General features: G+C 38.6%; 1 protein-coding gene across 5 annotated transcripts in view; it reads left to right on the plus strand.

The window, feature by feature from the left end:
• Positions 1-25,638, plus strand: part of LOC107227896 (acetylcholine receptor subunit alpha-like) — a 138,110-nt gene that overhangs the window by 26,400 nt on the left and 86,072 nt on the right. For 4 of the 5 annotated variants that reach the window (XM_046736926.1, XM_046736928.1, XM_046736927.1 and 1 more), the window contains exon 2: positions 21,274-21,318. In XM_046736926.1, the coding sequence (XP_046592882.1) occupies positions 21,274-21,318 (45 nt within the window). Of the gene's footprint in view, positions 1-21,273; positions 21,319-25,638 lie in introns of those variants that run through there. The other variant, XM_046736931.1, reaches the window with a different exon arrangement.

Consider the following 25,638-nt stretch of genomic DNA (forward strand, 5'->3'; position numbering starts at 1 on the left):
ATTTTTAGAAAATAGTTATCGGACTAAAATGTCGAATCATTTTTCGATAGTGAAATCGAACGAATTCATTGAATTGATATATTCAATCGTTCGTTCACAATTACCCTACTCTCCATTTCTGTGTTTCTGAAGAGATTTTCGCAGCTCGTACTAACGTGATTAGAATTTTCTAATCACACAAATTTGACGACCATCGCTGGTAATAAAATCCACAAATACTTGAGACTTTTGACCAGCCAAAAGTGTCCTGACAAAGCTATTCTACGATTCAATTACGTTGTAGGGTTTCAACTAATCATCTAAACGGATAACTGAATCAACGTCTTTGATTTCGAGCGATTCCTTTCTCGCCAAAATATACCGCAAAGAAATGTCCAGGATACGTAGTGAAAATACGACGCGGGGTGTGAAACATTGTTCGCGGTAAAGAAAACAGCGTGCAGGCACTTTGTCAGGGAATTTTAAAACGAAACGTGGGGGGATGACCAGCTATAAGGGATGAAGGGTTGACATTTCTCTGCTGCAGCTTCTCTGGGAAACTGGGCCGCTCGGTTCTCTTCCTAGTACGTATATGAGGCATTCCACGCCAATTCGACCTGAATTTTACCCTTGACCTCTCAGATTTGGTGCGCGATTTTTTCTTTTTTGTTTTTGTTTTTTTTTTCTGCCTCAATTGAAATTTTCTACAATTTTTAGAAACGATTTTATCGAACGACCAAAATTAAAAATCTGAAAAAATTTTCCAAAATCCCGTGTGACATATAAAAAGTTTCAGCAACCACCAATAGTAAAACGACTTTTGCTTCGAATTTTTTTAACGTTATTTTTTCGAAAAAAGGTTGAAAACAGTAAGAAGGGAGAATCGGCCCACTCCGGGTCCAAGTTTAAAAATTGTGATATCTTCTAGCGCAGGATTTTTCAGAATTTCTTCAAATTCTTAATTATGGTCGGTCGGTAAAATCGTTTCTAAAAATTGTAGAAAATTCAAATTGAGTCGAAAGAAGAAAAAAATAAAGAATGAAAAAAAAAAAAAAAAAAACAGAGTACCTTTCAAAGTGAGGACAATCATCGAAAAAATCTCTCGCCAAATCTGAGAGATCAAGGGTAAAACCCGGGTCGAATTGGCGTGGAATGCCCCATATATATACACACGCGTATAGGTATGTATATTACGTTCGAAATAAATGAAGCAGGAAAGTTTCTATGGCCATAAATAAAGCCTCGCGGTCGGATAACTTGGCGTTCGGCGAATCTCGAGTCGAATAGACGGCTTCTGGTGGCTAGAAATACTCGGTTTTCTCAAACCTCGAGTAGAGAGGATCGGGTTACGCTGTCTATGACAACTCTCCGCTCTCTCACCGACAGACTTGCGCTTCCTCTTCCGAGTTTCTGCTCCTACTGCAGACTTGTCGATCGGTTCGTAAAGGCAGCTCGGTGAAAGGGGTTTGACAGAATCACAGGTTTCCATCCGAATCTGTTCCCTTCTTTTAGCTCGCGCCTCATTTGTGTTCGTCACCCGATGCAATTCGGGGTGTTGTTGTACGGGGTGATAGTTTGTGTGACACGAAATCAAGTATCGTTTTTTTCAATTTATTTAAAAAAAAAAATGAACGCGTATTTTTTAATTTTGTTTTTTATACGCGTTAATATTAGTCTTGAAGTACGTGATTTGTTTTTTTTTTTTTTTTTTTTTATCGACCGATGAAAGGAAAGTTGACTTTTTTCTGAATGACCTATAGTTTTGGTATTTGGAACAAAAAAAAAAAAAGAAACGGTAAAGATTTAAAAAAGATGCCAAAATCCAGTGAAGTACGTCAGATTTTTCAGATATGGCGTCAATTGGAAGGAAATGATGTTTTTCTTTTTTTTTTTTTGAAAAATTCGTTCACAAAACGGTCGTACAATCGTTACATTTAAATCCGTCGAAATAATCTTGCGTACTTCACAAAGAAAATGTCATTATGAAGCTGAAGTTGAAATTTGGAGTTGATCGGTTGAAAATTTATTAGTGAAAAAATGTTTTTCTCGTACTTCTAGACTTATATTAACAATAATGAAAAACGGGATGAAAAAATATTTCTTCATTTTTGTTAAATAAACTGGAGAAAATGACCCTTGATTTCGTGTATACAAAGCACCGAGTTTTACCCCTTAAACTCTGAAACGTCTCCATCACTTGTAATGAAAAATAATTACACTGAGAAAAATTTCATTTGTATATTGACTAGAAAAATTGATTAAAATAGGTATCGTTGAAAAAAACTGTTTGAATATCGTTGGAATTACGAAAAACGAGGTACGCCTGACCATTTTGCGCTGTCGTCGATCCTTTTTTGGTTATTGCAACGCAAAATCACTTTGTGAGGTTTACTCTACTTTTTTAGTTAAACGAGGCTTTAACGTCGATTTATTGTTGCACGAGCATTAAATTTTCGCAACAGTCACAAGAAAATCTAGCAACAGCGATCGTAATGAGGAAGAATAATAACGGATACCAAACTTTCCGGTAACAGCTAGAAAACTAATTTTCATTTTCTACCTGGAACTGTATTTATCGATTGTGGTAAAAAATTAAAGTATTTAAGGACCGAGCGCTAACCGTAACAAAAAATTTTCCTCGGTGTAATCGTAAGATAATTGAAAGATCGAAAAAACAACGCGCACGCTGAGAAATCTGTTAATTCGTGGGTGAAAATCCATTAACCCGGTGACTTTACTCGTCGAATAGTAAAATTTGCGAAATTGCAATATTTTGTAAATTTTGTGTAAAGTGTCAGTTTAACTCTTATCCAAAATTGCGTTCATTCATTTCTTCCCAAAGGCGTTGATCACGCACTGAAATCGGGATAAACGGAAGAGCCGCCATGTCCCTTCGGGGAATTAACGGGATCCCAGAATTGAATCATACTCGCAGTTTCCGGGCCGAAATTGGGTCGAATGATTGCACAATTCTGTGGGTCCCGGATCTTGATCTAAAGTTTAATTACTTGGGTAGGTGGTCAAGTTTTGTTGGCTAAATTGCGCGGAAGAGTTCGCCGAATTATTAACACGCTTAAGATGCGCATCTTTGTTTCCAACAGCTGTCTTTTTGACATTAAAAATATTGTCCGAAAATGTGAAAATATCAACCGGTTGACTGGTGCTAGTTTTTCCAGTTTTCGTTACAAAACTGGTAGCCACATACGATCGACCAAATTACACCGAAATCGGTATCCGGGTTTTTTTTTTTTTCTTTTGGGTTCCTGAGTTCGTTTCAGAAATCATTTTTTGAATCTGCCACCCCCTGAGAGCGAAAATAAGGATGAGTTGAAGTGAATTTTTGGTTTTATTGCTGACTGTTTTTTTTTATAATAATATAAAAACCCCCCGAGTAAAGAATTTCAAAAGACTGTGGAATAAGTTCTTGTCTTTTTGGTACAAGGGTCGTAATTACCGGTATTTTTAGTCGCCATTTGAAATACCTCATATTGAATTTTTCACTTCTGCTTTCAAATTTGGATTCAGTGACCCCCGGAATAATAATATACCAATTTTCGCTCAAATCCATCCGGAAATATCAGAATTATTCAAATATGTAGATAAATATATAATCCACTACCAGTCAACCGGTTAAGCGAATAGTAAACGAAAAGACAAAAATTGTAACGATTTTAGTTTTTTCTAAAATTTACGTAATAAAATCAGAAAAATAAAACAGACACCAAGAGGAATTGAATCTTTTATATAAATTTGGGAACTTCTATTTTTTCATTTCTTTTATTTATCTACCCATTCTTAAGTTCGTTACTTTATTTCTACAATATAAAAGAAACACTACTCGTCGCACGCCCAACAAAATTAGCCTGATGGTTGATAGAAAAAAAAAGAAAACTCATAATTAATAACAAATAACACATTAATGTATAAATAAAAAGATAAAAAGATGAGTCCGTAAAATGAAATTGAGACGAGTGTAGATCTACCACGTCTCTCTCTCTCCCTCTCTGTGTCTTCTCCTATTTCCAATACGGATCGTGAAAAACTGTGTTTAAAAAACCTTATTATTTAATAAAAAATCCTCAGAATCATTCCATTGTTCTTCAACTGTCGAACGGATTTCTGGAGGTAGAGTGAAGAGCGTTTTTTATACACAAAGAAACAAGCGCTTCGTCGGCTATGTTCGGCAGATTTATTTCGGCGTCGCCTCGCAGACGCGCTTCGCGATGCTAATTTGTGCAAATCCTTGAATTGCTTATCGGAATTCAAATACGAACTAAAATCATCCCCATACATTTCCATATTCCGTATAACCCCGAACCTTCTGCCTTGATCACTCAATTAATGACGGCCGGTTTTCGTGAGTTCGAATAAACGTCTCGCCGAGGTTCGCGTTATGCGAATCCCTCCGGCTCTTTTGATATTTACCATTTGAAATTTATCAGAACCACTTTGCTTTTCTTCAAAATTAGATACGTGCAGCGGAGAGTAATTTTTCGTCTGTTTTTTTGGTATTATTTACTTTATTACGTAACGTGAAACGCATATTTGTAACATTATACTGAAAAAAAAAAAAAACCATATTTGTATACAAATTATTTGGATACAAACCTATAGGTTAAAATTGTCCTGCTCGATAGGTACGAAAAATTGAAAATCTTTTGGACATTTTGGAATAAAAAAACGGAGAAATAATTCCAGTTATATACGTTTTGTAATAATTAATCGCGAGTAACGTTAATTGCAGATTGCTCTTCTTGCCGTTCGGATTTTAGCGCAGCGAACTTACGGGAATTGTAAATCAGGGCTGAATTTTAGTCGGAGATCATATAAAGCTAGGTCGAGTGGTTCACCGACTCAAGATAAATCACCGGAGCGGTGAAGTGTGGCCAATTTGTCTCCGAAATTGTCCGCGGATCAAGGTTTTGGCTTTGTTTTACCAGCGGCGAGCCAAATCCTGCAGCGCACAGCGAAATCAAACCTCCCCCGCCCCGTTCGTATTTTCTCGAATTGTGATATATTGATATTAATTCCCTCCATTAGCTTGATTCATCGCATTTCTCCGTCTGATATTATTAAACCGATCGGAGCGATAGCCGTATTCGATAGATCCAGCTCGCGGGTCTCTTGATCGATGATTTTCAAAAAACGAAGAACCTGAAACGTCAATATCGACTCTGAAATTGGAAAATTTCAAGCATAGCTGGCGGAGTCAAATATAATTTTCACGGTGGTTTTCAGTATTTCGTTCGGAAGAAAAAAAAAAAAAGAAAGGACAAATAGAAGGAAATGAAAAACGAGACAAGATCCACATATCGTTGCGGAAATCTCGGAAGAATTTTACATTATTGGTTCAAGGACAGGATACGAAGCGGAAAGTCCGCGTTGCGACCGGAAAGAAAATGAGGGAGCATGAGGATTAATGAAAAACAGGAAAGAAAGAGGTCTCGTAAGGTGAAAACAGAGACGGAGGAGAAAGCGGTTGATGAAATTGAAGCGGACGAGACGCGTGCTTTCATATTAAAACTTGAAAACAAAACGATTTCTTTCCCCCTTCGGCTCTTCTTCGGGATACCTTGCAGAAAAAGGATTTTCTCTTTTCCCGTTCGCTTTTGCGATGTTTTTTTTTTTATTTCTTATTTGTTGCTAGGTAAAGGTGATGTTTCAAGTTGGCGAATAACCTTCCAAGGCTTTCCAGCAGGAAGCTGTGGCGATACTACGTATGTAATTAAGCTTCTCTTTGTAAGCTGAAAAAAGCTTTGGTTCACTTTCCTTTCCCTGCACACCTATTTCTCTGCTATTCTACGCCCGGCTTTGGATTTTCACCGATTCTCGCAATCGATGCAAGCAAAATATCTCAACCCATACGTTGATCTTTTGATAAGAATGACCAATAATAATCGATTATTCTTCAAACTCGATCAATCGAGCGACTGGATTGTTTTTTCTGACGATCGGTTTTTGTTTTTTACTTCCATAAACGATCCAATGCAACGTCAATATAGCTCATTAAATTACCAATTATTATTATCATTATCTTACTTACTAAGTACTTGATTATGATGAGTGAATATTTTTACCTGAAATTGAAAAACTTTTCTAATATTAAGACCAAGTACAGAAATTTACGAAATTATGGTTTCGTACGCACCGTATCAAAAAAATACGACGTCATCGATCAATCGATTAATTTTTACCGATTCAATCGAGTCGCGTTCGATTATTTTTTTGATTCTGAATTCGCAATTGCGCCCTACTTCACGCAGGACTCAGGTGTCGACTCCTTATCGAATTGTCGGGGCATCGCTGATACCTCAGACTATAAAAATTACGAGTATTTGTCAGGCGTACCGTCAAGTCAAAAAGTATGCCAGGGAAATAATTCGGATAATTTTTGGAATTTGTATATCTCGAGAAGCAATCGTTCAATTTGTTTGGGGTTTGTTTTATTCGAACATTTTTTTTTTTTTTCATCAGAATCAATAAACAGAAATATACACACTTCGAAATTAAGTATTGGTTCATCATGATACGCCATTCGTTTATTCATTTTTCATGAATTATTCCTTCCATTATTCGAAGAGCTTATTAAAAATTTGAGACTAAGATCTGTTGAATACAATTGAAATATGAAAATTATAAATACAATTGTATAAAAAATCAGCTGTGATATCTTGAAATCGATTATAGATTACGAACAGTTTTTTTTTTTTTTACACTTTAAAAAAATTGGTACAAGTTAGTGAGCTATTTTCGTGTTAAATGCCTAGCATTTGTTTTTTCTTCCTTTGTGTTTCTCCATCTATTCGAAGGACGTTGTTTCGACTCAATTCAACCTGATTATCCGAGTGATTAACCCTGCGAATTGAACTTGTTTCGCCTTTGTTTCATAATTCGTTCAATTGGACATTGTTTTCTATCGGACTGTACCTGAATCAGACAAGACTTTAACGCAACGTCATCCTTTTCGAACGTACAATGCAATTTAGCTTTCGCTCGGTCGACTGGATAAAGAAAAGGAACAGAAAGAATTGCGAAAGAAAAAGAAAGGTGGAGACAGAGAGAGCTTAATTATACTCCCCGTTCAAAGTAAGAAAATCAACTTTTATTATCGCATTTAACCCAATGAACGTTCAAAAAAATCATAGAAATGTTTATAATTTCTGCACCGTTGAGCTTCCTGCATCAAATTACTTATAATTAGACTTTTCTCTGTGGAATATTGAGACTGTATGAATTATTCGAATTTAACGAGATTTAAACGTTTCAACGTGCGATTCCAAATGTTCAGCGAATTTCACTGAGGCTAAAGTTAGTAACATTAACTTAACGAAACGTCAGAGAAAAAAAACATTATTGCAGAATTTTAGAATGATTTTAAACAAGTTCGCTTTTAAAAATAAGAGCATGTTTTTTTTTTTTTTTTTGTCCATCATGATTTACTAAATTTCGGACATTGCTAACGGACAGTGTGAATGAACGATTTTTCCTAAACATGCATCGTTACAGTAACGTTATGATAACTTCATCCTCACGAATTTCACACCGCGACGCGCGTTATTCAAAATTAATTTCCCTGACAAGAAAAAAATTTGATCGATCTAACATAAATATTTTTATGCAACAATTCCGTAAAAAAGTTGTGTCGACGATTGAATACAATCGTAGTTGACGAAATGCTGTTTGGAATTCAATATTTAAAGACGGCCATTTAACAAACAAAAAAGTTAAAAAAAAAAAAATTTTCACCTCCAATCACGCGGTGTTATTATTCACCTGTAATGGCGTCGACGCATGATTACCAGGGCTGAGAAACGTGATCACAACAATTACAGGAAGTAAGCGTGACAGTCGTGTTTGTAGCTCATATCGCGGGGTCGACTGGAGAATTTGGGTCGGCATTGCGAACCGTCTGCGATGGGGTGAAAAGGGTTATACTAACACGGGAGCAAAGAGACTGTGAAAACGACCGAGCGACATTAATTCTGCAAGGTCCGCTCAGCTTCTATGGGCGCGAAAGTTGAAAGGAAACGCCGCGACTCCAGCCGGGAGCAAGGGGGATGGGGTGGGAATATTCTACCGATTTACATTTCAGTTTAAAACTGGCTTCCCTCCTTCTACTTCTCCTTCTCCATTCTCTCCTCATCGCCGATTCACAGGGATTGAAAATGAAAAGGAAAAAGCTCCGCTTCTCTACCGTACTTTGCAAGCTCTACCTCTCCACACAATACCATCAGGGGCTTCTGCGCTCTGCTCTGGATTATCTTTACGCACTGCGATACGTGGAATGATTTTTTTCATCTTTTCTTATCCTTCGAGTTTGTTTCGAGCTTATCGCGCTCTCAAAGCTCGTGGAAAGAAGAATGAAAAAAAAAAAATAAAAATTTATTTCCATCCTTAGATTTACTTTTCGTTACATTTGTCTGCAGTTTGTAGATTATTATCTCATAGGTTGAAACGAACTTTGAAAATGTTTCGTTTAAACACTTTGAATGAATTTTTTTTATCTTTGAGATAATAATTTATTATACTTTTTCATCGCGCATTGTCGATACAAATTTGAATGATTTCATTTTATCAGTCTGAAGTCTGACATCTGTTTTTTGGTCAACATTTCGTTGCGAAGAAATTGTTTGAAGATCAATTTTTTCAGTGCCATTACGACGTGTAATGTGTAAAACTGAGTTAGCGACGACGATTGAAAATTTTGATTAAATATCACTGAAAAATCATTCGTGACCGCGAGTTAACGTCACAACAACGATCTAAACCCAATTTTCAAAATTTTTCCGACAATTCTCGAACGAAAGATTTGCCGCGGGACAATTCATTGCAGTCTTGAAAAAATAACCGTCGTTATTACGAGCGTATATACATATAGCTGTGGGATATATACGCGGTGGGCAATTCACGAAAATATCTCCAAGTATAATGTCTTTCGACGCTAATGGGCGAAGGCATATTTGCATATTTCTTAATTTACACAATAATCCGTTTCCCCCCTATAAAGGTGAAAATTTTTTTTCACACCCGCTTCGAAGCCGCGGTACATGAAATTTTCACGGATTTTCCTCGCAAACTTTTCTCATAATTAACAATAAGTTTTATGTCAATGCATGCATCATTATGTACAATATACAATATACATATTATCAGTCGATAAGCAAGGAGAGTCCTGAACACAGATCCCGTTACCGACATGTTACCGACACTCCTTGCCCAAGACTTGTACCTTGAATTCTTCTCACTTATCCACACGAATGTGTGTACATCGCATTCACGTGGAAATTAATTATGAAACATATTTAACAATAGAACGAATTGAATGAACCGCGGAAATAAAATTTCAGGCAGACAAATCTATGCGACAGTTTATATTGAGTGGTATTACCTGAAAAAATTAACTCGATTGTTAAAAAATTGAGGTTGTAAAGTGATTTTCAGGCTCCGTTGGAGAATCCTGTGGAATGTTCGATTGCTTGAAAAATGACCGCCAAGCGTAACGAAAATTAATGATTTTCGCCCTTTTTATTCACGGTAATTAAACGCCGCCTCTATTACAAACATTTTTTATTTAACTGATTTATCTTATCTATCCTATCGATGGTAAAATTGTCCACAGCAATTAATCATCAAAGTTGGACTAATTTGATTCGATTGTCGCCTAGCTAATTTTCAGTCGTCGTTATATGTCCGCTACCCTTCCTGCAGGATATCGCTATTCAACTTTAAACCCTATAAAAGCGGTTCAGAAATAGTTTTATCGCGATGATAAGCGGGCTGCGAACCACTCGGATATGGGGACGATTCCTCATGGAAAATGAATTCACCGCTCGTTTATAATCCGGGAAATCCCGCGGGGGTTGTTTTCTTTTTCTCTTTTTTTTTCACCTAGCAGAGCGGTTCATAAAAATTCCATTCAATTCCGCGGGTAGTCGCTGTAAGAGACCTTCGAGTGTCCGCCATAGAATTCCGCGGCGGTTCGGAAAAGGTCGACTTGAATCCTTCGCAGGAGAGAGAGAGAGAGAGAGAGAGGCTAACACGTCGCGCCGGCAAAGGCGGGAATTTTGAGTTCGGAAGACCGTTTTAATTAAACTCCAGTCTGGGCGTATGAGTCTCACTCTCACTCTCTCCCTCTCTCTCTCTTTTGGTTCTCCCACGTGTAACGCCTGGAAAGTTATGTGATACCACGTATATCACCCCGTTATCAGGAGGCGTGGATTAAGGGAGTCAAACAAATGGCGAGGCCGGAATCCTCCTCGAGGAGTGAGCAGAGTTGAAAATCATTTGGATTGAACGACTCGAGGAAATGGGTCGCGGATTTGGAACAATATTTTCGAGCCTTTGTTACCTGAAGCAATACATTTATTCATGTCACATACACTGAGAGAAACTTTTAGTTCCGGTTACCGCTCAGTCCTTACCTATTTTCATTTTTTACCATAATCGAAAAATATAGTTCTAGGTAGAAAATTAAAATCAGCTTTCTAGCTGTTACCGGAAATTCTACTATCCGTTGCTATTCTTTCTCGTTACGATCACTGTTGCTATATTTTCTTGTAACTGTTGCAAAAATTTAATGCTCGTGCAACGATAAATTGACGTAAAGTCTTGTTTAACTAAAAAAGTAGAGTAAACCTCAGAAACTGATTTTGTATTGCAATTACCAAAAAATGATCGACAACAGCGCAAAATGGTTAGTCGTCCCTCGTTTTTCGTAATTCCAATAACATTCAAACAGTCTTTTAACGATACCTGTTTTATTAAATTTTTCCAGTTACTGTGACAAATAAAATTTTTCTCGGTGTAACTTCGACCGTTTCTGATGGAACGATAATGATGATATTCGCAAAAATTGATTGGACGCTGATCACTTGCTTCGGAATGAATTAGTCGTTATGATGGCGAGAAAAAAAAAATTTTTGAATATATCTTCAGGAATCAAAGTTATTTGCGTCTTTGATGATGAACATGGATGAAACAACATTCCTACCACGTGATAAGAATCGATCCAGGCAAATTCGAGCGGTACAAGCTCAGGCGTCAACGATTTGAAAAAAACTTTTTTTTTCATCAGAAATTAAAAAACGCGAATTCAACCCTTGTGAAGTATCATTTAAACGTCGAAACAAATTATTTTTAGATACAGTCGAGTTACGTAAACCGTTCGAAGGTACAAAGTTTGTCAGAATCTGTTGTGATCGAAAAAAAAAAGAAAGGAAAAGAAAATGGAACAAACGAAGAAGCCAAGAATTGTTCGAAAATTTGACTAAATAATTTTTGTGATTTAAACAAAAATTGCCATAAATTACATTGAAATCTTTCGAAGCTTACAAGTGCAATAATTACTGTAACTAGTTAGTGGTAAATACGTTTAATTTTAATTACAAATTCGTTCGAAATTCATGGGAGCTTTTTAAATGTCGTACAACTGCGCAACCGATGACAATAATCGTGAAACTGGTCTCACCGCAAAACTTCTCGAGTTGCGAATGGTGAAATTAATATACGGGCTTATGTTATTTATAAGAGGATCAGGAACATCGACGGATACGAAAGTCCGGGTGAATTTTGTCGGACGTTTTGAGCTGCAGTGCTGCTCGTCGCTCTCTGCTTTCGTACCTACGGTTGTATACCTATAAGTTGAAGGTGGGGTCCGTCGCGTCGGGCGTCGGAGCGACGATAAGATTCATTATCGTTTCATCCCATGCTACGTCATCCCTCCGTAATAGAAGCCGGCTGGTTCAGCTCGCTTGACTCTAATCTGATCTCGACATTCTAATTGCTGTCGAATTTAATTACTCAGACTTTATCACGGCGTCTGTGTAAATTTCTAACCCTTGACGCGCTGAGATTTTCTGACGTTCGTCCGTCGTTCGTTTTCCGCCCACCCTACAAGAAAAAAAAAAAAAAAAACAAAAAAAATTAGGTATCAGAATTTTAAATCTTCTCTGCGTCAAGATATTTCAACTCTAGGGAACGATACGCGAATAATTGCCACGACTGACTTTTGGTTACTTTTCGCAAGCCCCCCTTTACCCCCAACGGATTACATATTAGTCCAGTCAAAATAGGTCTGAGTTAAGAGATATTCGGGGTACGGCTGCATTTGTTGCGTCGACAGGGATTTTTGAACCTCAGTAACTCCAGTTTCAAGTCATTTTTGAGCTGCATAACCGGCTTTTCGAGAAAACAGCAAAATATTACTTTTTTTTGCGGTTTTACTCAAAAACTGGTATCGATAAATGAAAAATGACTTGACCATTATGCAAAGCAGAAAATTTGATGTTAAATTATGTACACATGTGTCGGAATCGGAGTCGGATTAACAAATTAAGGAAGAGAAATTATTTCACCAAAATTCCCCAGATGCCGTCGATGAGTAGAATATTTTTTTTTTCTCAGCAAAAACTGCTATCGATAGATGAAAAATGACTAGACCATAATGTAGAGCGGAAAATTCCACATACCTAGAATAATGTCCTCATATGTCGGAAAAGGAGTTTGACGAACAAATTAAGAAAAATGAAATTATTTCAACAAAATTCCCCAAATACCGTCGATAAGTAGAATTTCTATTTTCGTAATTTGTTAATCCGACTCCGTTTCCGACATGTGAGGATATAATTCGACGTAGAATCTTCCGCTCTACACGATGGTCGAGTAATTTTTCATCTATAGATAGCAGTTTTTGAGGAAAAGGCAAAAAACCTCATATTTTGCTGTTTTCGCGAAACGTCGGCTATGCATCTCAAAAATGACTACAAATCTGAATTACCGGGGGTCGAAAATCTCTGTACAAAAAAATGCGGCCATACCCCGAATATTTTTTATTCAGACCCATTTTGACTGGACTATACAGGGTGCTGCAAAGATTTTGGCGAGAAACGCGACACGCAAAGTGTCTGGAATTTTCTTGGTTGAGAATGTCGTTACAGGTGTAAATAAGGCGACATCTGATGGATCGGATATATATATATATCGTACATTCGTGTCAGCTGCAATTCCGATAAAATATTCCGCGTCCCGTTCTATTCACGGATATACGAATGGCGAGTGGGTGAATTTTTACAGGCAAATAATGAGGCGGAAAGTTAATCAGGCTTGATGGATGACGGAATGGCGCTAAGGCGTGGGTGTAATTGAAGGGGCGGAATACGAAGAGAGGAGTGAAAAGCGTCAGAGAGAAGACGCGGCAGACATCAGCGTAAAATGAGAGCGATACATTACGGTGGAAACTTTGCAAGGATCGGTATTTTTACCGCTCATTTAATTCGGATGTTCTTCGAGGCTGATTCCATCGGGTTTATTTGACTGGCGAAATCTAACGAGTAAAATTAGCTGCAGCGATCGAATCGTCGCTTTAATTATTACGTCTTGGAAGTTTGCAGAGCGAGGTAAAAAATTTATCCAACTTTCGTCATGTAGCATAAATCTCACATTCGGTAAAGAGTTCGAAGTCCAAGTTTTTGTCGAATTGTCTGGAAAATTCGCGACGTAGATCTACTTTGAAATCGGTGTAGAAACTCTGTGTTCGAAGTCATGAAAATCGTCATCGAATATCGCGGTAAAACCCCAAACGCTTCGGATTCAGCGACATTTCGATGTGTAAACTGGAAATTCGACCAGCGGCTTACGGCCAGCCTGAAACAAGTTTTTGTTTTCTTTCTTTTTTTTTTTATCATTTGTTCTATTTTTCATCATTCTCGCATCGTTGTAAAAGTCGCGATCGGTAGAAGCGGGACATCGCGTGCACGTATTATCATAGACGGGGGTTGAATATCCACGGCAGTGAGTGCAATGCGCCCGGAAACACGTAGAGAGAGGCGCTCATTGATCAAACACTATCTCGTTCTCTACTCCGCTTCTCAATCCAGCCGGCGAGGCGTCCGTGCCGATCTACCTTCAAGTGGGTTATCGCGATAATTGCATGCCGCTTCCTCCCTCTTTTCCACAGCGAGAGACTCTGATTGTGATTAATTATTAGCCTCTGAAACGCCCCGAGTATCAGCCAGTCGGAGCTTTAAAGCGCAGCTTGAGTACCTCGTGCCATCGGAATGTTTTTGTACGCAGCTCTGTTCGATGGGGGGGAATTTTGATTGGAACAAATTTTAATTTGTCGAAATGATTTTTCTACAAGATTTATATCACGCATTGTGAAAAAAATCTCATCTCACATTACAAAAGGCTCGTGTTCAAAATCAAAATCTAATTGAACTCGTGTGAAATTGTAATCGTAGTCGCGACAATTTTTAAACGATTTAAAATTCCGTTTAAAATGGTTTTCGCACCGTAACGTTCAGCGCATATTTGTATCCGTACTATACCTACTACCTTTCCGCACAAGTGTATTTCTCAATAGACCAAATTGGCGGAATTGAAGTTCCAATCCTCGTTTACATTTTCCTGCAGTATCCTTCGTCTTCCGTCACCGGAAACACCGCAGCGACTTCCGGATGCCGGGGATTATTGACGATCGGTCAAAGTGACGAAGCGAATTTCGCGGGGGACACGAGAGCGGAAAATACAGTACAGCGAATCGCACTCAGGACTATAAAATCACTATGTGAGAAGGAAATGCGGAAAACCCGTTCGCTGACGGATATATGCGCGTGCTGTAGTCGTTGCATCGTTTGCTGATCGCATACATTCGTCGTGTTTGTTCAACCGTGCAATTTACACAAATTCAACCGAGAATTCAGACACACCGAAGTATCGATCCCACGTCGATTGTACATTCCGAACGTTCGGACCTTGGTGTTTTAGGGGTTGTAATAAACGAGTGTGTGAATAAAAAAGGCTGAAAGAGTTGTTGAATTTATCGAATTTATACCTCAACAACCAATCATTCGAGATGGATTCTTGTTTTGTTTTATTCGAAAGTACGTAGATCGAGTTTTATTTGCACATTTCTTTCGTCAGAATCAATGAATCTGAACCATTGTCATTGACAATAACTTTCACCATTTCAATCGGCGATACGTTTCACGATTCACTTGGAATTTGGAGAAAATATTCTTGGACGGTTTGTACATCTCTTACATTTAGTAATCATTTTTTTCTTTCCCGATTTTCATGTTTCTCTCTCTCTCTCTCTCTCTCTCTTTGGCAAGTGAATAGAAAAGTCTTTAACCTATGACGATGGATCGAATTTCAACCTCAAGCGCTCGCTTTGCTCGCAATCCCACGAAACTAATCGAATATTTCATTACAATTGGAAACCAAAGAATTGAAACGGATAGACCGAATCTCTTTCTGCTTATAACAGAGAAAACTAAGAAACTGCGCATCCGGCTTACAGCTTCTAATTACCGGATCGACGAGCGTTAAAAAGCGGCAACCATTTGTCTCGGAGACGTTTGGCAGCGGCACGGCAGGTTTACTTCTAAGCTCGTGATTGCGAATCGCATCAATCTTTCCGCGGCTGCAAGCTCTGATATATTTATACCTTGCCCAGAGCAAACTGCCCTCCCTTCGCCTCCATGCTGCGCAGTTTTAACCGATACATCACATCGTTTTTATACACCGTTAAGTAGCTCCCGTACGGGACGCCGGAAACTCATAAATAACAACCGAACGACGACATTTCTGCAATTTTATACATCGAGAAATAGAGATCTGAAATACCGGATTGTGGTTAAAGTTCGACTGAGATTTTTCTTTTTTATTGTACTCGATCCTTTGAAGAATACTTTTTTTTTCCCGCAGTTAAATTCATTCAAATTGGACCTACAGAGGTTCTCGATGTCTCTCACTGATTTCAAAGATGGGGTCAGATCTGAGAAATTTCAAAATTCGAAATGGTCGACCTAATACGAGCGAATAGAATCAATTTTCATATTTTGAGTCCGCCACATTGGATCCGCTGTCTCAAATTTTTCAATTCTGACATCGGATTTGTTTTCAGCGACCCCGAAAATCGCCCGGCAAGAAATTTCAATCAAATCGAATTAATTTTTATATTTTGAGCCCGCCATATTGGATTCGCCTTTTCTTGACATCGCTTTCGTTATGAGCGACCCCAAAAACCCAAGATCACAGAATTCTAGTTTTCTACTCCCCACAATCTTCCCACAACTTCATTGATTCTGTAAAAACAGGCATTTTCAACACTTTGTTCATGTATAGCACTGACTTAAAACATGTACATTGCCATCTTAGAAGTCCAGTGATGCAAAAAAATGACAGCGGTATTTCAAAAATTGTGTACAAATCTTGAATAACCCATTCAAAAAAGGTGTCTCATATATATAAGACGCTGTGCCACCAAGGGTTAATCGTACTGTTTCACTGATCTGAAATATTTATTTCTTTGAGCAGGAATTCGTTGACTAAAAACTGGTCATTTTCATTAATGTTACTACGAGATAATCGTAAATGTATGTATACATATATATCACTCTTATATGACTCTTCATATTTTTACACTCGATATTCGTGTTTTTGGTTCTTCTATCTTCTATCCGGGCAGTCACTTCACTGCTTTTCTTCCACACTTGAAGTCGACCGTTTTTTTCCAGTCAAAAGACAATTTCTTCCATTATTGCAGTCGAAAGGTAGTCAATAAGTTTATCACTTCACAATCGCTACCGCTTATTCTTATTTTCATAAAACTGGAACACATAAAATCTCATTACTTCGTTTCCTAAGAGATCACTCTTCGACAAGTTTGGTTAGCAAACCGCTGGACTCAAACGCGTGCACTTGCTGCCCGTAGTAATTGCTGACAATTATTAATATTACATTTACTTTGTTGGTTTTTTTTTCTTCCACTTTTGTATATATATATACACGCACGCATATCCCGCTTTTTCGAAGGACTAGTTTCAGGAGGAGCGTCAGGATAGCGAACTCTAGCCGCGATTGTACATGCATAATGCATTTCAATTCGAGGTATACATAATCCCGTTAACGTTCGCATTATCGACTTGTGATTCAAACGATTCATCAGGCTTGTGCGAACCATAATCAGCTAGGATTAGGCTATTATACGTGTCCGTTCTCGCTTGCAAATTATTTACTTACACTAATAAACCAAACTCTGTATAATACATTTGCGGATCCAAATGGATTGATGCTTTATAATCAAACTATTACGCAGAGAGAACCGATTTAATACTCGAAGCTATTAGGACGTGTGTGAAAAAAATATTTGTCAATTCATTCGGGAAATAGAATTTTGAAATTTCGAGTTTCAAAGTTTGAACAAATTACGGAGGACTTTTTCGATTGATAAAAAAAAAAAACATGGGACGAATAATCTATCTGAGATTATCGAGTGAAAATTATTGAGCTCTCTGGAAAACGGAAAACAAAAATCCGGTTAAGGACTGTGAAAAAAAAAATAAATAAATAAAGAAAAATTGTTCAAGTACCTGGTAACGGGAATGGAATTGCTATCTCAGAAACTAAAATCTATACGTACACACATACACGTGTACGTGTGTATGTGTACACTTTGCCTGTGCAGGCGAAAGTTGTTCAAGCGGCAAGTGGAGGAATTGAAGGTTTATTAGTTGGATTTGGTGGTTGTGGTGGTGGTGGTGGGGTGGAGAAGGGATGAGGTTGAACCGCGTTTAGACCGCGATTGAAAACTCTCGAGCGAAGAAACTTTAGAAAATTCCCTCGACAGACTTGCGAGGGTTGAGAAGGAAGGGAAAATTTAAGAGGGAGGGGGGGGGGGGGGGGGGGGGGTGGAGAATATATGGGATTGGGAGGGGGTGAGAAATGCGGGACTCCCGTATTTACTAGGAATTATTGCATTTAGTCACTCCGTGCGGCGGCTACAAAAAGTTTCTTGAATTTGAACCTGGAAACTTTTTTCCAGGTCATGAAACGTCACGTGCAGGGTAATATATAAATAACTCGCGGCTGTTTTGACGTCGGTTTTCAACTTTTTACCGCTTTAGAGAAATTTTTATTGTTACAGGATATCGAGTGCGTTTATCATCCACCTTGCGAACGGTACTTTATAAAAAATGTACGGTACAATTTACCGCAGCGATTTGCATATTGTGATTTGTATGAAATCAGTTAGCCTATAAAAAGTTTGTCATTCGTTATGTTGACGCTGAAATATTACAGAGTAATTACGATGCGACGATAATAAAATGCCTGAAATGTAATGAGAGTCAAAACGATGTTTAAAAGTTTGGAAAGGAGGTAAAAACAACTTGGTCTTACTTCCAGCGAAAAAAGTGCAACGAAGCATATTTTTGCAGAAGACAAGTATTTTTTTTTTTATTTTTTCCGTAAGTATTTCATTTGTCGCCAACTTGTTGTGATCCTTGATATTCCTTTCTTGCATAAAATTCTTGAGGTCTTACATTAATTGCACTTATCGAAAGTTTTTCTTTTGTACCATAATTTCTTCTGTACTTTTACAGCAATCCATATTCATATTGTAAAAGTCGCATTCTAAGATTGACTGCATCTAGCGTTTCTATATTGAAAATTAGATAGTGAAAGTTAATTGTCTAAGAGTATCGTCGATACGTTTATTTTAACACTTTGAGTGATCTTCGTAATTGAATCGATGAATCGAGAATAGAAACTTGAATACATTCATAAATATTGAATTCAGTCTACGTATAACAATAATTATACACACCTAGATACACGGAATAAAACAATAATTCTATTATTTTCCATACTTTCAACACGTTTTCCGTAAACATTGTTTGAAAAAATATTCCCCAAACGACCGAATCTCTTTACCGACCGAGTAATCGGTCATGTCGAGATGTCAGAGAGTCGATCGTTATGGATTATCAGAGTTGGCGAGTCCCAGAATTGCGCGTCATAAACAAGCACGAATAACTCGTTCCGAAATTCCCGCTGGGCCGGATTTAGTCGGTGTATATCAATTGATCGCAGTTAACAATGTTTTTTGCAATATACGATATCACACAAAAAAAAACATTCACCCTCCGATCTACCGACAATTGCCTTGATACTGCACGCACCGTAATGCCTCCGCAATTTTTCGAGGATTAATTTTCAGCCACAAATTCACCCCCCCCCCCCCCCCCCCCCCCGCCCCGTTAGACACGCCACGCGTAAAGTGCCTCGCAGGCTCCAATTTCCCAACCGTCGAACGAGCCTTCGAAAATCGTCCGGATAACACATCTTCGCCTTTTTTCACCGCTTCCACGGTAATCAAATTGAGTGGAAGAAAAAAAGCCGATGGCATTGATTTTTTATTTGTTTCTTTATTTTTTTTCACGGTTCTTACTTTGTTGTTTATTTGTAATCAGTTAACGATTTCGATTTTTTTCAATTTTTATCTATTTAGTTATTATTTTTACATTCACCCGGTCAGAAATTTGACGAGGCCCTGATCAGGTTGCAATCAGACATCTCTTATTGAAGCGCGCCTGACGTAGCCCTGGTTAGGTTAATATCAGGCATGTCTGAGTACCTGAGTACCTGCTCTACTTATTGTTAGACGTGCCTGATCTGGACCTGACCAAAACTGACACCTTGCAAGTACCGCGAGCAGCCACCAGGCGTCATGGTAGTTCGTGGCGTTCTCGTGATAAAATTATTCTGTGAATTGTAATATAGCGTGGCTATCTACTATTTTGGTATTCCCAAAATCAATAAACCTGAACAACCGTTGGCTTAGTCTAATTAAGTAGTAAAACGTGAACTTGTTGAGACAAACGCCCGCTGAGGCCCTGATCCAGTTCTAATCAGGGTCTGCCACGTTGTCTAAAACCCAGCCCTGAACCTGATCAGGGCGTTCCAAAATGACACGTTACGTTTCTGGCCAGGCCCAAATCATGGTCATAATCGGGCCCGATGTAAATATCTGTCTCTTTAGCGATCTTACCTAGAATTTGTATTTAATCTTCAGAGTTTTAAATTATTAATAATTCTACCGGGTGTACGAATGTGTAAAACCTTCGAGAACTGACGTCGAAGGCAGGGATGAAAGTGTTGAAAAATTGTTAGTGGGAGAGTTAAAACACTTGCGGCAAGGGGTGGGAGGCGTAATTATAACGCGTACGCGACGCAGCCGCCTTGTTGCTCGGTAAACATTTCGCGTCATCAAAGTGATTACCGGTGGTGTTAATGCCTGGTAATTGCTGGTAACGGTCGGTAATATGGCTTGAATTACGCGCGGAACCGAGGGTGAGTTCAGGGTTTTCGAACCCTTCGGAAACGCTTTAAACAAACCAAAATTCAACCCCAACAATTTTAACTGCCAATAATATTTTTTCCCTGCTAGAAATAATTTTGTTTACTATAATTACTGGAGGATTCTAGTAACATTGTTACAGCAATGGCTTCAATATTATTGGAATTAGGAGGAAATTTGACACGAGTAACTATTCAGTGTAATCGTTATACCCGCAGGTTATCAATTAATAAATTTTATGGAAATTGCAACGCTGAGTTTGTTTGTTTAGTTTTGCATTTTTCTTCAGGTTGACAGGACCTTAACATCAATTTATCGCAACAAATGCAATAAAATACTGTATGAATGACATTGAAGAAGAAAAACAAAACGAGAGGAAGAACACATCCTACATTTTTTTGGTCACTTCTAAAAAACTCATTTCCATTCTGTATCTGGAACTTGATTTTTCGGCTCTAGTAGTAACATGGAAATGCTTCTGGACTGCACGGTAACCGTAACTAGAATTTTTTTTTGTTGCGATCACCTAGCTTCGATTATTGATTTTAGGTAATCTGGCCATGGTAGGAAATTCGATTTCTCTTTCATCGAGTCTTGACGGTTGTAGCCGCGCTGTTTTTCAAAGTTTCACCAATGATTTATTTCTATTCGTGGAATGTAAATTTATGCAAACGAATCATTCCAAGAGTCTTGATAAGAAAAGATTCCACAAGATTCAGTTTCAGCAAGTCCTCGCAAGATCTTCTTTTGATGGATTATTATTATAACGAAAAAATTGTGAAAAACGAGTTTCCTACAAGTTAAAATTGTTTGGTAAGAATAACACGACGAAGATTCGATCGGTCGATTCGGCAAACTTTATTCGATGAATTTGCAATCATATGCGTCTATACTTCTTCACATTCCTTTTTCTCTAGCCTATAATAGTTTCAAAACAGTAAAAGAACATTCAAGCAACCAAACCTAATTGTCTTTTCAGAGAAATGTTGTAACGTTAAATTAATCACAGAGTCTGTCTAGCTTAAATCAGCCATTTTTCTCTTTTACCGATAATCAGGTAGTTAAAATCTTGTGTTTCTCAGGTGGTAATTAAAAAATAAAAAAATTAACTAATTATCCGACTGATCAAAATTTGAAAAATTCGTGTGTTTCAGAATCTGAAGAACCAGATCATGACGACGAATCTCTGGGTGGAACAGGTGAGTAAAATTCATCACTCGACGAGATGATTGGACCTCATTTTCGATGTTCGAATTTCAATTGTCAAAAACAATTGTCAGATTCTCGATGCATGCCGTAATTGTGAGTCTTAAATTAATCCTAAGCCTTACCAATTCTCACTTTCGATCTCCTCTCCCAGGACGCCGGGGATGATAATGGGTTTAATTAATTTGGGCGTGGTCGCGGCTTCTTCTATCTTCTCCCCTTTCTCATCTGGACCAAGTCCAAAAATGACAGCCGTTCTTCTCTCCCTTTTTCCACTTCCGGTATAATCCCGAAGATGAACCATTCCCGGGAAGTGAGAGGTGAAGGATGGATGCCAGGCACGTCTTGGAACGACGTTTCATCCCTCAACGTCGCGTCAGTCGAATCCTCGAACACCCCAGTTTCCCCTTTCCCCTTTTCCTTGTTTTCCCGGGTCCTACCGTTTCCTTCGTTCAATTATTTTCGTAGTTCGAATAGCGAGTTTGACGGAACTCCGGGCGTTCAGTCATCAGTTAATATTCGTTCGGATTATCGACAAGTCTTGATCGCTTATCAATGTCACGATTTGGTTCATTACTGTATACGTAAGCTGGTACAACGTCAAGATTCAAGTACGATATCGCGTAGAAAGGATTTCAATTTCAGCCGCAATACGTAAATATATCATACACCCACCTTTAGATGCTCGCTACGGATTCAAATGCATAAAGGTCGCGTTTTCGCTTCGAATGAATTCATGATGTGTGCAGTTGTTCAAGAGAACACGTCGGCATCGGGGTAATACTGCCAACTTTGTATACATTATATCTATAACACCGGATGAATAATTCACTAAAGTTCAGAAACTGCGTCAAGAGTATGTAGCGATGATGAATAATGTATACCTGAGCGTAAGTGCGTATTGTGATACCAAAACAATAACTTCATTGCCGTTTATATTTCATCGAAGAAACTCGTCGACGTTAAGAGACAGGAGGAGCAGTGAAACGCTAATTGCCTTAAGGATGAATCGGCCGTAACGTCTTTCCATCAAAAGTCTTAAGCAAGGAGACAAAACCGTTTGAAGAATACACGGCAATGTCATATTTAATTTCTCCAGTAATAGCGAACACCAATGGATCAGCATTTCTGTATTACGTCAAAGAAATTACGCTCAGCAAATTTGAATAACATACAAACAAAGACGTCAACAATTTGAAAAATAGTTTGACAGTCGGATCGTTCAAAATGACTAGAATGTGGTCGAGGGGTTAACCATTGTTGTAATACGGTGTACACAGGTTAGTGTAATCTCATTTATTCTCTGATATCTTTTTCAAGTCTCTATCTAATCTCAGGTAATATCTGTAATCTCTGTGATCTTTGTTATAAGTCTGTAAGCCCTGTAATCACTTTCATAAATTTGTGATCTGTGTAATTGTAAGTAATTAGTGTACGCCATTTTTTGCCTAGTGAGTGACCCCTCGACTCTGGCATTTTTCATCCGATTATGATATTCTATCATTCTTGAACCGGCGGAAGCCGGCATCGTCGTAGAACTGGTATCCAAATTACGAAAACGAATGATCGATGGGTTCGAGCCTGTCCTTTACTGCCACATGCCCTGCAACCTCACCATCCGCTTTTTCGATTTCGCAGACTGCATGGCTGCCATGATGCTGGTATGTAACGCATTTTGATGTAGAAATTGAGCAAAATCACGGTGGAGATGGATTATGGCATCGAATCCTTCTCGGATTTGAGTGATGAAGGCTAGTCTACGACTGGACATCCCGAACCGCCACGTCTACAATTCGCGAGGAGAAATTTTCGCCCACTTTCAGAGCCTTGTGCGGTATGGGAACTCGTGTTATAAAAGTTGAAAATCCGGGAGTCAGGTGCTTCGATGTACTTACGTGTACAATACACGTCACGCGGAAGAGGAGCGTTTAGAAAATCAAAGCATTACACGCGACTGTAATATTTCTGCAAGAGCAACGTGAAGGTGATTGTGGACCCATGAAACCTGTTCCACTGCCTGAAAACGACCGTTCAAGGACGAGTCGATTTTGCTGAACGAGTCGAAGCGAGTGGCACAGTTGTTGAATAGCAAGGTATTTCGAGTTACATGTAACGCAGGGGTCCTTAACGTCGTCAATGATTCATTCGGGAAACTGATTGACGGAATTGTACAGAACCAAAGGTGATTCATCCGCTAACCATCCTGAGATTGAATGTCTGACCTATACATTACTGAAGGATACTATTGGAATTTGATAGAATGTTACAGTTTATTCGATACACAGAAAGATTCGTTGTACATCTTTTGAATACACGATGACGAAAATGAAGAAGTCCAACGAGTCCTCACCGCAGCATCATTTTCAAGCATCGTCGAGGCGTTGGTTTGCGTCTTCGAAAATCGGACATGCTTTTGGCTGCGGGCGCCGAATTCTACACTTCGCGAGATCACCCGTTGATTGGGATCTCACACATGTAAGTCGTCCGAATATCGCAATTCCAATTCCCCAGTCTGTTACTATCTGCTAACATTGACGCGCAGTCCGATTTACCCAACGGTTCGTTTGGCGCCCTAGGGGTAAAGTCTGCTGGATCATCCCTGAATCGCCGGAAAGAAATTGAATTAATGAATCACAGTTATCACACAGGGAAAGGGACCCAGGTCCAAGGACATTACCTGTTCGAACATTGGTCCATTGTTTTTTATCAGGCTTACGCAAAACTCCAACGTGCATATGGCGATCTCTCAATATTCTCTGGTTGGAAACGCGCTCGGATTTGGCTGCGGAATTAATCGACACCAAATCGGCACCTTCGCCGATGCATCGCCGTCTCGCTCGCTGCCACGTCACTTTTTCATCGTGAATTTAGAACGCGAAGCCGATGTCGGGATGAGGAATGTAGCCCTGCAGAAGATTGGCTGACAATCGGTTGGCGATCTGAACCGACGTCTGACTTCCAGCCGATGCTGCCAATAGAAAAAGCGAACACATAATTTACGCGTGTGAGTGAAAAGGCGCAGTTTCAGTCTTACCGATGTTGAAAACGCCAGAGTTCGAATTCGAAGCAATTAGCTGACAAAGCAAATGGAGCGGCAGAATGGCACTTGACGTTGGCATTTCGACTCGCGATCATTCCACTACTCGGGCTAACGGCAGAAGTACTGCCTACACGTATTCCACTCTTGGTATTTAAGGCTTGAGAGACGATGACATTGTTGAACTTTGGCATACATCTTATCAATTCCGAGTATCGTAATACACTGGCTAAACTGTAACTGACAAACACGATTGATTGAAAATTATCGTACGCACTTGTTTGCACTTCATTAAAAGAACTGCAGTTTACCGCGCAATGAATAACAAGGAGTCGAATCTGGTTGGAAACGAAGAATTTTCATCTTGTACAGCGTAATCGGTTTCGCGTCTTCAAAATTTCAGATTCCTCAATTCTAGACTAACCGAGTGCAACTGGTTACGAAACGCGTCAAGATATGTCAAAATCACCAACAGACACTTTCCCCAATACTATTCCAACGCTTTTCTTTTTGCGAAATTAACAAATAGTGATAAATCTGGTTGATTTTTGAATGAGGGTTTTAAAAATATAATCATAATACCAAAGGACTGCTGCTACGATGGGTCAGATATTTTCCTCATTGATCAGTTACTCGGAATACTGTGACCGATATTAATACTTTTTCCTCAATATGTTGATACACTGTTCAATAATAGCTATTCAAGCTACAACCATAAGCCTAATCATGCTACGCCGCATTTCTTAGCTTATGGAAATTTATGTATACCTAAGGGGAATTTCTACGCGAACCCAACCAACGTCTGACCCTCACCATTTCTGATTATGTTGAAATGTTTTTCTGCAATTGTCCCAGCTTTGAAACAGCACCCTGAGTTTTGCCAGATTTTTAATTCATTTAATTATTTATAAATACTGATTGATTTTGAGAAGAACCTTTTTGAAAAGTCTCAAAAAATTCTGCTAAAACCTGCGTTTTCTTTTCCAAACATTTCAAGACTGGACCCATAATGGACCGATTTTTTAAATATCTCTTCGCACCATTAAACTTTTTGACCAACTAAAACATCGTTTAAGCGGTCTGAAAATATCCAGAAACTTCTCAAAATTTCTGTCTTTCACTTGGAACATATCTAAACCGGTTTCATTATGAAGTTGAATGCTCAAAAAAAAAAAAAATGGATCGAAATCGGTCCATAATGGAAACAGTCTGGAAATGTTTTAAATGAAAAGTAGAAGTTTCGAGAGTTTTCGCGCCAATTTTCAGACCGTTCAAA

The sequence above is a fragment of the Neodiprion lecontei genome, chromosome 4 (genome assembly GCF_021901455.1).
Source record: "Neodiprion lecontei isolate iyNeoLeco1 chromosome 4, iyNeoLeco1.1, whole genome shotgun sequence".
NCBI classification, from domain to species: Eukaryota; Metazoa; Arthropoda; class Insecta; order Hymenoptera; family Diprionidae; genus Neodiprion; species Neodiprion lecontei.